Source organism: Antechinus flavipes, chromosome 1 (genome assembly GCF_016432865.1).
Source record: "Antechinus flavipes isolate AdamAnt ecotype Samford, QLD, Australia chromosome 1, AdamAnt_v2, whole genome shotgun sequence".
Taxonomy (NCBI): domain Eukaryota; kingdom Metazoa; phylum Chordata; class Mammalia; order Dasyuromorphia; family Dasyuridae; genus Antechinus; species Antechinus flavipes.
The window spans coordinates 74,427,659-74,445,077 of NC_067398.1; the positions used below are offsets into that span (position 1 = coordinate 74,427,659).

At 36.1% G+C, this 17,419-nt stretch overlaps 1 protein-coding gene across 2 annotated transcripts in view; it reads right to left on the reverse strand.

Moving 5' to 3' along the window:
* The window catches only part of C1H7orf57 (chromosome 1 C7orf57 homolog), a 44,657-nt gene that overhangs the window by 21,743 nt on the left and 5,495 nt on the right, over positions 1-17,419 (reverse strand). Inside the window, exons 1-2 of one of the 2 annotated variants that reach the window (XM_051984435.1) lie at positions 5,411-5,763; positions 3,912-3,975 (exon numbers count right to left, since the gene is read on the reverse strand). In XM_051984435.1, coding sequence (XP_051840395.1) covers positions 3,912-3,966 — 55 coding nt within the window. In that variant the 5' untranslated portion in view covers positions 3,967-3,975; positions 5,411-5,763. Of the gene's footprint in view, positions 1-3,911; positions 3,976-5,410; positions 5,764-17,419 lie in introns of those variants that run through there. The other variant, XM_051984441.1, reaches the window with a different exon arrangement.

Below are 17,419 nucleotides of genomic sequence, written 5' to 3' on the forward strand. Positions count from 1 at the left end.
TGACTGGCATCATGTGTTGGGAGAGGCAGCAGATTGTTGCTTTCTATGAGACAAATTAAGGGGAGAAGTAATAGTTTTCTGGAAGTATTCAAAGTATTTGAAGAATTATCGCCTCAAAAAGAGAATATACTTGTTTTGTTTGATCCCAAAGTCTAGGACTAGGAACTAGGACTAGAAACTAGTTGTATAGAATTTTTGTGTATGTAAGGAAAAATTTTCTAAAGAAAGTCAATAGACTGCCTTGAGAGTTAATAGGTTCCTCCTAAATGAAGGGCTTCAAGCAAAAGAATGAATACCACTTGTTGAGTATGTTGTTGTAAGCTAGAGAGACTGTTTCTTCAAAAGAGGCCAGAAAATTCCATCTGTCTTCTCATTAAAGAGGAGCATTTTACTGCAGTGGTTAATGTCCACGCTCAAACATGACAATATGTTTATTATAAACAATGTAGTTAGAGGGCAAAACTTAACTAGTCAAGAAGGATTTTTCTAGTGAGGTGAAAAGTCATTTCTAAAGAGATGATTCTAGAGAAAGCAATAAAACCAATCCTAGAAAGTTAATGCCTTTTCCTCTTTCCTCCCAATTTGTATGTTTTTTAAAAAGAAAAGGAGAAATCAATTCAAATGCAGAAAATAGCTAGCTCATGAATACCATTCTAATCAGGCCTAGAGTAAGGATTTCATTAGAGGTAGATTTACTTTGTTTCACCCCAACAAGCTGTAACTTTAAATTTGTTTTTAAGCCCAATTGACCACAAGGGGAACTAGAAGAGTGTAATTGAATTAATACACATTATAATTATGTAATGTACTTACCAATGGTATGTATTTTGTCAAACATAGAATGAAATATTTAGTAACTATTACAGCCTAAAAATGCATTAAGATTTTTAGAATACTCTCTTTAAATGATTCACTACTATCACTGAACATAATAAAAAAAATCTCTATCCATTAGACATTTGCTAAATATTCTTTACTAGTTTAAGAAATATTTATTAAACACATTTTCTCAAGCCACTTGATAAAATCTTCTAGAGATTTAAATAGGGAAATCAACAAGTTTGGTACAATATTGCTTAAAGTGAAGTCATCTAAAATTACAGTAGGCTACTAAAGTTGCTTGTTAAGTCAAAGATTTCTTAGATTTTTTTTTCTTCAGAGAAATCATAGTTCTAGAGCTAGAAGGATTCTTAGACAAATAGACTAACCCTCTCATTTTATAAGAATATAAGCTTCCTGTAAATAATGATTTTTTTTTCTTTATTCAAGAAAATAAAAGATGGATGCAAGATGGCCAAAGAAAACTTCCGGAATGCATTCTATAATTCCTCTATCACTTCTTCCATCTTGTCCTCTTTTCTTTACTCTTCTTCCAATCAGTCTTTCTCTTATTTTTTCTTTCCTCTTTGTATCAAAAGAAAGGGATTTAAGAGTTAGGGAAAAGAGTAAAGGAAACCATTCAGTTCTTTTATTTTTTCTATCCTCCTTAGAAATAACAGATGCTAACTATCACTTTAAGTCCAATAATTGTTAGAAGAATGGCAACTGATAAATAAGACATCAACTGTTCTATGTGAATACAGGTAATTTCATTTACCTCTATGAGCTTTCATTTTACCACTTATAGTAACTAAAATCTGAGAGCAGGGACTCTCTTTTATCTTTCTTTGAATATAAATTAGAACAGGTGTTTAATAAATGCTTGTGGCATATAATACCACACAGGTTCTCATGAGGCTCAAATGAAAAATTTAAAATAATATATGATTGTCCACTGTTTCAGCTATTTGTGAAACTATAGCCAATTCACTTAAAATTTCCTTGAGGCTCAGTTTCCTAATCTGTAAACTGAGAATAAACCAAAACCAAGTCCCAAGTGATCATTGTTTGGGTCACTTATGTTTGTGTTAGAAACCTGGAGAGTCTTCCCCTTCCAGATTTATTTTTTTTAGATTTTTTTTTTTTGACTATTGAAAAAGGAGATTCTTTGCCTCAATTGGTACCTAACCTTAATCACTGAATGGGTACAGCCTTGGTCAAAACTGAGATCAGTTAAAAATCTTAGCTTAAAAAGGCAAAGGTGTCCCACTTCATCCAGGGCCATCTGCATTTCTGATCTATATCTTGCCACTGGACTCAGATGGCTCCAGAAGAGAAAGTAAGACTGGTGACCTTGCATAGCCCACTCTCACTTAAATCCAATTCACTTGCATGTCATGATATCACCTCATGTCATGGTTTTCTTTGAGAACAAAGAACAAAAAACAACTACTTGTACTCCCAATTTTATGGAGTACTTGTGGGAAAAGCACTTTGGGGGCAACTAGGTGGCACAAGGATAGAGCACCAATCCTGAAATCAGGAGGACCTGAGTTCAAATCTGGTCTCTGGTCACAGATTTAACTTAACACTTCCTAGCTGTGTGACCCTAGGTTAGGCAAGTCACTTGACCCCAAATGCCTTAAAAAAACAAAAATAACAACAAAAAGGAAACTAGATATTTTGGGGCAGCTAAGTGGCACAGTTGATAGAGCACCTGCCTGAAATCAGGAGGACCTGAGTTCAAATCCAACCATAGACACTTAATTCTTCCTGGTGTGTGATCTTAGGTAAGTCACAACCTCAATTGCCTCAGCAAAAAGAGAAAAGCACTTTGTAAATTGTCAAATTATATACAAATGTGAGCTATTTTCATATAAAGATGGAACAGGACATCACATATAAGGACAGAAATATGTTAAATGATAGGAAAGAAGGCTGCATGGTACAATCAAGCCTGGTGTACAGGAGTTGAGTGACACTATCTGTGAAATAAGGTAGTAGTACTTCATTACTCCATAGTGGATTTGTCTTTTTGAAACTTGGGTTTCCTCAGTTGAAAAATGGGGAGGTTATACTGTATTATCTCTAAGATCCTTTCCAGACCTAGGAATATGATTCTTTTGGGGAAAAGAAATCAAAGAAACTAAAGATCTAGCAAACAACCATTGGTATATCACTGTACCTTCAGATGACCTCATTTTTCTTTTGTTAATATAAGACAACTGTATAAAATTTGCTGTTTCTTTTTTCATTTCTCATGTGTATAATAATATTGAAATAAAATGTCCCAAATCCCTTTTAGAGTTTTTTCTTTCTGAAAATGTATGAAAGATTTACAATTTCAAACTACAATTTGAGGTCCTGGGTTACTAGGGGGAGTTGGCAGAGAAAGTCTGAAATCCGGACAAAATTACTTCTGAGGGAAGCAGGGAAGGGCACTATGAGTTTAAGTTTATAGACCCACCCTATATGGAGGTTGTGGGTAGACCTTCCTGTAGTCCAGCCAGAAACTGAAGTTATATCAAACACCTGAGATTAAATTTACCCTGTAAATCTGTCCATGACCCACACCACCTTTGCTGAATTATTTTTGGGTCAGTCCACCACACCACTCTTGCTTCCTGGTGTCTTTCTCCTTATAGCTAACTAAATCCTTTAGGGTGCTAAATTCCTCTATGGATTTAGCCTGCAGTTAAGTGCTTTCTCCTGGTTAATTGTGAATTCCCCTAGGAAACTTGTCTTTTCCATTGTTAATTGCTAAAACCCCTTTCCTTGCTAATTATATGACTCCCCCAACTTTATTTCATATTTATGATTCCTAGTGTCTATTATACTTCTTCATTCGTCTTTAACTACTCTTAAATAAACCTTTTGACAAAGAGAATGGCCAATGTGAATTCTTCACATGACAATTCCAACATTTGGTCCAACATCAATCTCATTATTTGGTGCAAAATCTCAAACACATCATTTGGAACAAGGAATTGCTATTACCCTTAACATATCACACAATTAGGTCATGGGAATTTAGAACCCAATCTCTAACTTTCTACTTGGAAATTATTACAAAGATAAATGGCCAGACTTACCACAAGGAGCATAGCGACTGGTAGGCAGAGTAAGGTCCTTGCTTGTGTTTCTCATTGCTGAGATCTGTAGACATTATTTTTAAAAGAACAAAATTAATTATTTATTCTTTATTTTTATAATTTGATTTTATTATTTAATACATAAATTTAATTATTTATATGCATATATATTTATATTTTAATTATTTACATATTATATAAAATTATATTTAAATTATTTATATAAATATATATTTAATATAATTATGAAGTTATTTATAACTTTATTCTTATAATTATCTTACTCAATGACGTTATTTTACTGAGACAATTATTTCTGATAATTAGTGTACTAAATTAAGAAAGCCAGTACAATTCTTCTGACCTCTATATTAAAGGTTAGAACTGAGCCAATCCAATGAGAGCTGAAACAGTGACCAAGTGGGGCTTGGTGTGGATCCTAGTATTGGTCAATTAATGAGTTAGAATGATTTAGTTTTAAGACATGGTTCTTAAGACACAAATCTAGCCTGTAAACCCCAAAGATTCGTGCAAGGTTTCAGTAATCAAAATTTACATTCATTCGGGCAGAGGTAAAGATATGATTCCCCGTGAGGGCAGAGGAAAGGGAAGGGAAAGAAGAATGAGAATGAATGAAAAAGAAGGAGGGGGAGAAAGTGACAGAGAACATAAAATATCATATTGTATGATTGGCCAATTCCAGTTGGGTTCCCAGTGGAGCTCATAAGGATTCCAAGTCCTTTCTTCTCAAAAAGGACCATGACATCAAGATACCATGTCCTGCAGGTGAATTGGATTTCAGTGAGGGACGGTTGTACAAGGTCACTAGCCTCACTTTGCCCGGTAGAGCCAGATAATATAGCAATTGCTTCAGTTTCGGCCCCAATCCTTAAGGGTCTTCCCCTCTCGGAGTGATTATTTTTTTTAACAGGACAAAAGAGGCCATTCTCTGCCTCATTTCTTCCCTGCCTTAAAACTGGAATGGGCGTCAAACTGAGACCTATTAAAGACTGGAGTTAATAAATCCGACGTGTCCTACTGCAGCTGGGGCCATCTCCAGTGCTTCAGGTCTCTCTCTGGCCTCCGAAGGCTGGAGGATGGGGGGGAAGGGGAAGAAGTGAGACAGATGCCTGGCACAGCCCTCATTTCCATCCAATTCACTTGCAAGCATCCCCTCTCTGATGTCACGGTTCTCGTCGAAAACAAAGGACAAAATCAGCAGCAGCGGCACCAAAGGTGGGCAAAGGAACTGCCCACATTCTTCAGCTCCGAGTTCCTCTACAGCTCCGAATCCCAGGAAGTTCGTGCAAGTGTGCACAAGATAGGACTCACTACAAACTTTGTCGGCCAAGGGAATGACAGAATGAACGAGGGTCCCAGCTCCGGGTGCTCATTATTCTTGGGAGCTGGGAGGGCCGGGCCTTAAAATTCATTTACCCTGCAAGCTCACCCCGCGGCCCCACCCTCACCCCTGGACCCCGGGCCACGTCCCCTCGCACCTTTCGCCTGCCACTCTCAGGCTCTGGGCCGGGGCCTCGGGTCCGTGGGAGACGGCTGGGCTAGACGTGGAGGCGGCGGATTGTAGTCCGAGTCCGGGATAGAGGGGAGGCTAAAGACAGAGGAGCAGCGTGCGGGGGGGAGGAGCAGGGCGCGAACGCAGGAAAAAGCAGTGTGGCCTCCCACAGGGTCAACAACAAGCTACTGTCTCCGGGCAACGGAAACTCTTTAAAAACCCTAGCAGAGGCTGCACGCGGGCCCGAAGCGGACCCGACACCAATCAGCGCCGCGGGAGCCCGCACGGGAGCAGAGGCGGGGGAGCTCAGCGGGAGCGAGAGTGGGGGCCGCCGGAGAGGGGAGGAGTCTCTGGTCCAGGGGGTGGGGCCTAGTTGGAAGGCGTGGTCTCTTAAGGAGGGGCGAGGTCTCAGGACTGTACCCCGGTAGCAAGAACCTCGGAGCGCTATGTGGGCGTTAAGAAGCCGAGGGCATGGTCTGAGAAGCCGCTTTTTGTGGGCGCTGTGCGTTGGCCCGAACCCCGACTGCCCCCTGAAGGCTTCTTTGATTTCCCCGGAGTGAGTTTAGTGACCAGCCCAGAGTGTTCGCGGCGTCATAAATCTTGACCAAGAAAGGATCTTGGGTTCCTTCAGATCTCGCAGCCTTTTTGTGTAGAGGAAGAAACCTAGGCACAGAGCTACGAATTGAGGGGTCCAAGATTCCCCAGGCAAGGCGGGAGGCTGCATTAGAACTCAGGCCTTCTGACCTGGGAGCCCTTCAAGCCGGACGGGGCTGCTTGGCTTGAGGGTAAAAGGCTCTGAGCAAAGTTAAGACTTGATGTGGCTGGGCCGAAGCTGGCCACTCCAGGCCTCGATTCCAGCCCGAGGCCGCGCCAGAAAGGCCTGACTGTACGCGGACCTCAGTCTGTGGTCTCCCCAAATCTGGACAGCTTCCCCACCTCTTCCCCACTTTTGCACATGCATGTACAAACACCGCACTTTAAACTACTACAGATTACCATCCATGGGAGAGTGCTGGAGTCCGGAAGACCTGAGTTCAAATGCTACCTCAGACACTGGCTTGTGTGACCCTGACTGAACAAGTTATTTTACTCTGTTGTCTCCGTTTTCTCATCTGGCAAGTGAGCAGGAGAAAGAAATGACAAAGGACTCCCGCATTTTTTTTTTCAAGAAAACCCCAAATGATGTAGTGAAAAGTCAGACACAATTGAACAATAGGAGCTACAAGTGACTAATTATAACTGCAGTTTCCTAGTCTGTAAAATGGGGATCACAATTTAACAGTGCTCTTTGAGATCAAATGAATATATAGATAAAAATCTTTTGTAGTTGTAACAAAACTCCTTGGGGTTCAATGCTTCCTAGATTTATTTATCCAACTCTAATCTATATCTCTAGCATTTGAGTTCTCCTCCTTAAGTCTTTTGAATGGAGACATCTCAAACATCATATATCCAAAATAGAACTCATCTTCCTCCCATCTTTCCAAATGCTCCCTCACCCCCTTTTAGTCAGATTACTGTCCAGAGTACCCCTATTTTATAGTCACCCCCATGTTCACAATCTTAATGTCTTCTTTAATTCCTCTCCCCTCTCTCAATATATCCAACCCCTAATGAAACCTTTATCTTTTCACCATTTTATGTATGACTCCCCTTCTTTTCATTTACATAGTATAACAGGGCTAACATTTTCCTGACACAGTTTCTGACTTTGCTAATGAAGTTTTCTCCCTCCAAAAAACCTGCTTGATTCTGGCTTCCCTGAAGTAGCTTTCTATTTGCAGGATATAAAAGATCCTAGAGTCTCCTAGAATGGGTCCTTTTCAGGTGGGTACCTGAGATCAAACAACTTGCTGATGACTTTCTGACTAGATACCATTTCCAGATGGAGACAAGGTGGGTTGTTTCTGGAGAAGCTAGATGTCAAATCTCTGTATACTCTTGCTGTTAGAGCAAAATAAACTTTTTCCTTTGTCAGATGTTCACTCAGTTGAGAGTACCACATTTCAAATTCCAAAATCAAATTTGAAAGGTGTTGGCTTTAAAGCCATGCCTACAATAACACTGAGTCACCACTTTAGTATAGATTCTTGTCTCTACTTGCCTGGAATTACCTTCTAATTGATCTCCCTGACTCTTCATTCACCATTTCTAGCCATTCTCTACTTGGTTGTCAAACTCTCCCTATGAATCTTTATCATTAAATAGAAAACTCTCTGTCATTGTTGCCTATTGTACTGGATCTCCTGATTATGGCCTGGAATCTTTCTCATTTCTCTTCTCATTCTTAACATCCTTGGCTTCCTGACTCAGCTCCCATCTCACAGTTAACAAGAGTTCTCTTCTGAAACATTCCTTACCTCCAATAACTTTCCAGTTGTACTGTACTATATCGTGCCTGTACATAGTCTTTTGCGTGCAGTGTTCCCTATAATAAAAACCACTTGATGGATGGGGCCCTATTTTTTTTTTTTTTATCCTCAAGTACTTGGCAATGCTTAATGATGCTTGTTGACTAAGTGGCTAATTGCACAAACAGTCCTCTGGTAAGAAGGTGAGGAAAGAAGGGGTCCTCCTTAGCTTGCAGAAAAGCTGTGAATTGAAGAAAGACCCAAGCAAAATTGCATTTGGCCAAATTTCAAACTTAATCTACTATTTATAAAGCCATTAGATAAATGAAGACATGGAAACTTGTCTTCTGCTTAAAACCTTACATTCTTCAAAGATCAAAAGCTTCCACCATCAAGTTGTCTAGTGATAAGAGTACATTGCACCTCATTTTACTTCATCTATAGCAACTTATACGATAATTTTAATTTTCACATTTACGCATAAAATATGGCTAGATAGTCCTGAGTCTTTACCCATTCCCATTTCATCTATGTAAAAGATATTCTCAGAGAAAATGCATATATTGAAGGAGTCAGAGGAACACAATTTTCTTCCTACCTTTCTTATTTTACATAATTATGTAACTATCATTACATCAGATGATATTAACTAGCAGGAATTATTGAAAGTCTTAACCTTATTAGAATAATCCCATATATACACTTAATCTTTCTAGTTTCCCAGATTCCCAGCTTCAGAGGTGTTTATCCTCATCCCATATACTTAGTGAATTACCAAGCCTGCTAAGGTATCTACTCCTTTGCTATTTCACTCCTTTTCTGTACTTAAAAGGCTACAACTGTAATCCAAATTCTTATCACTCTGGACTTGAGGTATTACAATTATGATAAATTACTAAATAGTCTTCATTATACTCTGATGGTTCCCTATTATCTCTAGAGCAAAATACAAATTATTTAATAAAGCTTTTTACAACCTGCCCCAATCTACTTTTGTAGCTTTTTAATTTATTGCTTTCCTTCATATATTTTAGTCTTTCTGACTAACTTGCTGTACCCAACACTCAACATTGTATCATCTTGGCCCTTAGTCTTTTTCAGAGTAGCTGTCCTTTATCTTTAGTGTACTCCCCTCCACATATCTATCTCTCAGATTTTCTAGTTTCATTCAAGGCTTAGTTCACATACTTTACATGAAGTCTTTCAGATTCCCTCCCTTTGTCCTTCAGGTACTAAATGGTGTATCCTTTATTATATATTTCTTTTGTATATAATTTGACATTATCTCCCCCTCAAAAGTAGAAGGTTCTTGAAGGCAAGGAGATCTTTCTGATGCTAGTACTTGGCACAGAAGGCAGGAAGATTTTCTGACCCTAGTACCTGACACAGAAATGCTTAATTAGTACTTGATTATTAAGAGTTTATGCAATACATGCCACCTGTATTAGGGTTAAATTAAAGTGGTTTACAGGATAGATTAAGAATCAGACAAGTTTTATTCAAATTGAACACATACCAAAAGGAAAAAACACATCATAATTTGTAGTCACTTATTTGACAGAAAGTTGGTGCCAGAGACTCTCTTGAAATGGGTAAACCATAACAGATGTGCTCCTTATGTGTTTGAAAGAACAATTCAATCAAACAAGCATATATTACAATGCTTACTGTGAACAATATGCTAGACTTTGAGGTTCCCAGACAAAAAGGACAAAAGTAATAGTACTTTACTCAGGAAGTTTATATTCTACTGAGGAATAAAATATATAATAGAAGATTATTTGAGTAGGAGGGGATACTAATTACTAGGAGAACGTGAAAAGCTTATGAATGGTGATATCTGAACAGAACCTTGATGAAAACTAAAGAATGCCTTTGTGCAAAAGGTACCAAGCAGAGGATGGAATTCTGAATTTGTAGAATAGTAGGTCAATTTGGCAAGTGTAGAGGGAAAGAAAGTAGAAAGAAGTGAGTAAAAAAAGGGAGTGCAAATTGTGAAAAGTATTAAAAACTCAGGTTGAGTTTATATTTTATTCCAGTGGCAATAGGAAGCCATTGGAGATTCTTGAGCATGGGAGTTGTATGTTCAGACTGCCAAAATAAGATTTTGAGAACTATATGGGGAATTGATTAGAGAATGATGTGGTGGGTAACAACAACAACAACAACAAAATTGAAAGATTTTTGCAAGTCTAGTCAGGAAGTTATATGGGCCTAAACTTAGTGTGAGTGAAAGAAAGACAGATACGAGGTACACAGACAATAAGTGAGGCTGTTGTTGGGAGGAATGATTGGTCTGTCTTCAAATTTTTGAGTGTAACTATTGTCCCCACTTTCTCCCACTGCAAGTTCCTTTATAGGGATCCTCAAACTTTTTAAATAGGGGGCCAGTTCACTGTCCCTCAGACTGTTGGAGGGCCGGACTATAGTAAAAACAAAAACTTTGTTTTGTGGGCCTTTAAATAAAGAAACTTCAAAGCCCTGGGTGAGGGGGATAAAGGTCTTCAGATGACGCATCTGGCCCGCGAGCCATAATTTGAGGACCCCTGCTGCGAGTCTATTAATTCTAACTTCCCTTCTCCCTGGCTCTTTTCTCTATTTCCATATACTAGCTAGAAGGGAACTATATAGGCCTTTTAAGAAAAGGGTAAGGTTCTGCTTCTCAAAATGTAAAGACAAAGTAAGTCAGACAATGTTTTGTACTTCCTGATTGATTGATGGAAGAGCTGTATAGTATTTTATTCTTATTTTATGTTTTTAAAATTTATTATTTTGATCTTTATTAATTTTTTAGTTGGATTTTATGGGAATGCTTATTGAATTTAAGATCTTGAACTTAGTTTATAGTATTGAAGAAAACTTGGCAATTGATTGGCTATAGTAGGGTTGAGGAAAGAGAAAGAGTGATTCTAGGGTTGTGAACCTAGATAACTACAAGGATGGTGATGCCCTCAATGGAAACAGGGAAGTTTGAGGAAGGGGCAGACTTATGGGAGGGATGAAATAATTAAAAATTATAATGAATACTTTTTTAGACATGTTGATTTTTAAATGCTTTGAGGGTATTGAGAGGCAGATATCCATCAGTAGACAGGCAGTTATATGTGACTGGGTGCTATAAGGAGAATTAGGGATGGCTACATAGATTTGAGGATTGTTTTTGTAAAAGCAATTAAACTTGGAGACTATGAGATCATAGAGACATTGTGAAGACTAGAGGGAAAAGGTCTTAGGACAGAGACTTTGTGAGACAGAAAATGAGACTGGTCTGAAGATTCAGCAAAGGAGACCAAGAAGGACCAATTAATTTATATAAAGAGAATAAGGAGAGAAGCATTTAACAAACCACAACAAGCAGGAGACATTAGGCCAGGGGCTGCCTAGAATGAAGGAAAAGGGAGAATAGCCTTAGGGTGAAGAAGTCCTTAGTCTAGTGTCACAGACTGGTACAAGAAGAACTGAGTTTCCTGCCAAGTAGAGAACATATTCTTTTCTTGTTTAAGGCTTCATTGAAAAATAGTAAGTTTTGTCTTTGATTTTGGTCTTCTCTAGATCTTTGCTGTGAGACTTTTTGTAGAGGATGGAGCAATAATGGAAAGCAATAATTGGCAATGCCTGCTGGGAACTATAAGGAACTATAGGATGAATCACAACTAAGAGCCCCTCGTAATTCCTATTGGAAGCAAGTATACATCACAAGAGCATTTATGACTATTTGTACTTTAAATGATAAGAAATATCATGTATTCCTTGGGAAGGAGTGTTGTTTGGAAGGTTTTTATTTTCCAAGGGTTCTGTTTTATTTTCATTGCTTTTACCATAGAACTTTCCATTTTATGTGAACTACTCTCTGTGTGATTGAATTGGTATCAACAAAATGAATAGTGTCAAGTAGTTTTCCCCCAGGAAAATGTGGGGGGGGGGGCAGACTATGAGTTTAAAAAGAAATCTTTTTTTTCCTCAATAGTATTTTATTTTTCCAAATACATGCAAAAATAGTTTCCAACATTCATTTTTGTAAGACTTTGTGTTCCAAATCCCCTCTCATTCATCCTATCACCTGCCCTCCCCACCCCTAAAATAACAAGCAATCTGATATAGGTTATATATGTACAATACTTTTAAACATATTTACATATTTGTCATGCTGTGCAAGAAAAACCAGACCAAAAAGGAAAAACATACAAGAAAAAGCAAGCAAACAAACAAAAAAGGTAAAAATATTAATCACATTCAGTCTTCATAGTTCTCTCTCCATATACAGATGACATTTTCTATCTCAAATCTACTGAAATTGTCTTAGATTGAAGTGAAAAATCTTTTGAAGTTTTCCAGGGCCTTGACATTACAAGCCTCTGGCAAAAAAAATTATCTAAATTGTGAATCTGTTTCTAGGTCATAATTTAAAAGCAAATTTTCAATTTCCACATCAACTAGCTCTCCAGATTCTTTTGACTCTCCACCTGCTGCCTTCGCCTTCAGGAATTACCACTAAATTTAAGTTAGTGATTTCATTAGATGTTTGCCTGGAAAAAAATGATAAGGCTGGTCACATAGCAAAAATAAGGAATAGCAAGTAGATACCCCTAGTGCTTCTTTGACATATATTCAATGCCAAAAAAAAAAAATGCTAGATCTCCTGCCTTTGGGTGAGAAAGAATATAGGAGAGAATGGATAAGAGTCCTATGTGAAGGGTAAACTTGTGATCTGTATTGTTGGAGAATATACCAATATTTATTAGATAATAGATCCATTGGAATAAATTACTGAAATTATTTATTTTATATTCCAACAGTCTAAGAAAGTAAAAATGAGGCCCTATACAAATGTGTGATAGTTATATAAGTGTGGTGATAGTTGGAATGAGGAAGAGATGCATGCAAGAAATTTTTTGGAGGTGAAATCAATAGAATTTAAATGTAAAAGGTATGTAAGAGGGAAAGTTTAGTTAAAGGAATCTCAAAATCATAAATACAGGAGATAGTGAATGGTGATGCTACAGACAAAAATAGCAACATCAGAAAGAGAAGCTAGTGCTTTAGTAAAAACATTACATTTAAGGTTCTAGTGAGTCATAAGATAGAAATGTTTAAGAAAAATAAAAGGAGAAGCCAGAGATTGTGATGCTTCTGGCATCATGTCAAATAAAAGATGGGTAGCAATAGTCTCAAAACTTTCAGAGAAGATGACTAAAAAACAAACAAAAAACCCAGAATGAATAATTGATAGGTTTGGTCAATCTGATGTATTTGATAGATCAGTTTCAGTAGCATGCTATAGATGTAATTGATTACAAGGAGTTGAAGAGATTGAAAAGAAGATCTTAGATTAGAAGGAATCATAGATCTCAGCTAATCCAACCTATTTGTTTTACGATTGGGAAAACTGAGGTATATCAAGCAACAAGAATTGAACAAATGCTTAGCTGTTATGTACCAGCACTTTGTTAAGAATTGGGAATACAAAGAAAGGCAAAAGAGAGTTACTGTTCTAAAGGGGCTCACAAGCTAATGGAGGAACCAACAAACAACTAACAATGTTCAGATAAGATATATAAAGGATAAATTGGAGATAATCAATAGAGGGAAAGCACTAGCATAAACAGGTATTGGGAAAGATTTTTTTGGTAGGAGGTGGGATTTGAATGGATGTTTGAAGGAAGCTGGGAATCTGTTGGGCTGAAATGAGGGAGAGTGATCCAGATAGCAGAGGACAACAAATACCCAGAGTGGAGAGATGGAGTAAAAGCAAGCAATAGCAAGGATCAAGCAAGGATCAAGTCATGGATCTCAGAAGATATGGGGAAAGAATAAAGTATAAGATAAAAAGAAAGGTAAGTACTGAGACATTGAAGAAAGGCATTTTCTTTTAAGAAGTTTTCTAGGGAAGAGGAAGATGAGATAATCCTTGAATATGATAGAAAGTTCAAGAAAAGTTTCTTTTTTTGTTTATTTTGTTTCTAAGCATTAGGGAAATCTAAATGTATTTGGAAGCAAATGGGAAAGAATCATTGATGAGATGCAAGTTCCTTGAAAGAATGGATGACTACTTACTGTAAGAGTTCTAGAGAAATCAGGAAGGGGCTCAAGGACATGAGGGTTTAATTTGTGGGTTGTTTTGGGGGTTGTTTTTGTTTTTATTTTCTGTCTTGAGGATGAGGTTAACACTTTTGGCATCTGGCTCCAGTTGTTATTTAGACAGCTACTTGCCTCACCAAATTGGCCAATGTTCTCTTCTGGAAAAAGCAGTTCCTGGCTCCTTGTAACTTTGAATCTAAATGATACATACATAGATAGATAGATAAATGTGTGTACGTAGGTGTAGCTATATACATGCACCTAGAGCTCTTGGTGTTATGGGACAAAATATATGAATGTATTTGTGAATATATGTAGGTGTACATATATATTCACAGATCTTTTGAAGCATTTTAATTAGGATAAAATAATTATGTATGTTATAGAACCAGTATTCTATGGTAACTAAATTAGTTTATATTTATAGAGCATTTAAAGTTATATGATGCTTTATATTACCTCATTTGGTCTTTACAACTCTTTAAAATAGGTAGAGCAATTAATTAATTATTCAATTAATTCACTATATATTTATATCACATATTCAATATATATATGCATATATTCAAATGACTGCTCCATACAAGTCCTGAGGATAGAACAATGAAAAATAAAATTATTCTGGGGAATAAAGCAATTATTTAATTTTGTAAGTAGGAAAGCAATCATTTAAGGGTTGTAACATGTCCATAATCAAAGTTTTTAAGTGAACTCAGATTTTCTGACTCCAAGTTTAGTATTCTCTATTATGTGACCTACAGGAATGAGGGCAGAGGAACACAGAATTATGTAATCAAGATGAATCTTAAAGGCTCTAGCTATATCTGGTTTGGATAAAAGCATATTTGTAGCAGGCATATGCATATTAGACTCATGATAATATAAATGCACATACATTTTACTAATAACTTTTTATATAATCTATACTTCCTTTGTTATCCCTTACCTCAATCCCAAATAGAGATTTATCTCTTTTAACAAGAAGTTGGAAAGGTGAAGATTTAAAAGTTCAACAAAACAAATAAATAAAAAAAAAAAAAAAGGAAATTATATTACATGTTCCATACCCCTAGACCATACATCTGAAAAGAAGGAAGAAATCTTTTCTTATACTTCTTCTTTGGTGTGAAGTTTAATCATTGTTACTTTTTAGCATTTAGTTTTGACAGTTTTGTTGTTCTTTCCTTTTACATCATCTTAATCATGGTATATATAAATTTTTTTCTTGGATCTGTTTCATTTTGCTTCAGTTAATATTTCTGTTTTTGCTTATACTTTTTCATCATTTCTTACAGAACAATGATATTCTGTAGCATTCTTTTGTTACAATTTGTTTAGTTATTCCTTAACCAATGGCTATCTGCTTTACTTCTAGTACTTTGCTAACACAAAAAGTCCTTCTATAAATATTGTGTATTGCATTTCCTTTGTATTTTAGTTAAGTTTGTGATGCAGTGTTCAGAAGAATACAGAAGTGAATAATGAATTAAGGCAGACACAAGTAAAATTGGCTCAGCTGCAGTGATCTGGAGTTTCCTTCCTATTTTCTTTTGTGTTTTATGTAGTCCTGAATTCTGAATGTCTGGAGAAGTCAAAAATTAATACAGTATATCTGTGTTCCTTTGAATGAGGAAGCTATGGGCGATTGTTATCCACAATCAGGTCCTGTGCTGTTTCAGAGACATCACATTTCATGCAATAAAGAAAAGAGCTAAGGTATAAGCCTGCATAGAATTACTTAATTAAAAGGATATGGACATTTTAGTCACTTTATTTGCATAATTCCAAATTGTTTTCCAAGATGGTTGTATTGACTCACAGCTCCACCAGCAATATACTAATGTGCCTATTTTTCTACACTCTCCAATAGTGACAATTGCCATCTTTTGTCATCTTTTCTAATTCATAAGTTGAGATAAAATCTTATGAGTGTTTTGATTTGTATTTATTTTTCTTATTATTAGTGATTTGGAATATTTTTCCATGTGGTTGTTAATACTTTGTATTTGAGATACTATTGGAATAAACAGATATTTTAAGTCTAATTTTTAGCTGAAAATATTAGACTGGAGTTATTACAACTATTTTCTTTAAAGTGGTCCTTTGAGTTAATTTCCCATTCTTGATGATGTATATATTTTTGTAGATTTTATCAGCATCTTTTATTTTTACAACACCCAGACTTTCTGCTTTGTTCTTTCCCCTGTTCTCCTAAAAAACTATTTGTAAAAATTTTAAGAGAAAAATTAAGATGAAGACAAAATAATTCAGCAAAAGTGAGCAACACATTGTAGAAATCTGAAACATATGTGATTTTCTAAGGCCTATGGATACCACTCCCCTCCACCTCTGCAAAGAAATGGGGAGAGATATGTTTTTGTATCTATTCTTAGGAATCAAGTATATTCTTTAAAAATTTGCAGAATTCAATTAATATTGCTTTGTGGCTCTATGTATAATACTGTAGTGATTGTATATATGACTTATTATTTGACCAGGCTTCAGAATTCTTTCTTCTTTGAATCATGTCATATCAAATGCAAACCACATATGAAAACTGGATTAGAAGTTCTTTCCAAGTAACTTAAATAATATCTTACTACGAATAGACTTTGTGGGTCTAAAGGATTTGTCCTTAAAGATACTTCAGTCAGTATGGTATCATATTATACATTCTGTAGGTAAAACTGTTTCAAATTTGTAGCAGCTTGAGAAACTTTCCTGAATTTAATTAAGCTAGCTTTCTCAATCCAATGTTGTTAAATTATTTTCTTGTTAAATTTATTTATTTATTTAAAACTTGAATACAAAATAGAAAAAGAAAAAAGAACATTGTTATGTGCACAGCAGAATATACAAAAGATTCAAAATATATAACAAAAATTTCCAATTCAAGAACTCATATATAATAATAGATTGTATTAAGAACTGTTCATCTTTTCTTTTGCTTTCTTGTAGTTTTCTTTTGTTTTCTGCTGTGCATTTTTTACTTTATTCTTTTTTCCCCCTTTCCTCCCCCCACCTCCCTAGGGTACAATTAAGCATGGATATAGTTATGTGTGCATATACACATATATATGTATACACACCTAGAAATCTACATACACATATATATATACACATGTGTATATACATATATGTATGCATACACATATATTTAAAATGGTATTAATATGTCTGACATAATGTAGCTAAACTTCTTTTTCTTGATAAAGACATTGGGGTTGCCAATTGTACAAGAAACCAGCTATAGTTGGTTTCATACTCCCAAAACAAGAGAAATGATAATGGATTTAAGGCTAAACAAAACCATAATGAGCTTAAATTTTCTTTCCAAAAGAAGTCATATTTTATATCAGTTGTTTTTATTTTTACATTTTTGTATTAGTGGCTTGATTATTAAATAGAGATCAGTTTTCTTCATGATATTAAATGCATTAGAGTTCTCTCTATACTTAGGTCTTTTTATGTATCTTCAGTATATGGATTAACCAAGAGTGAAGAAGTGAGTCAAAGGGTTTGGAATAAAAAATGTAGAATAAATGTTGCAGTGTTTTGTGAAGGCT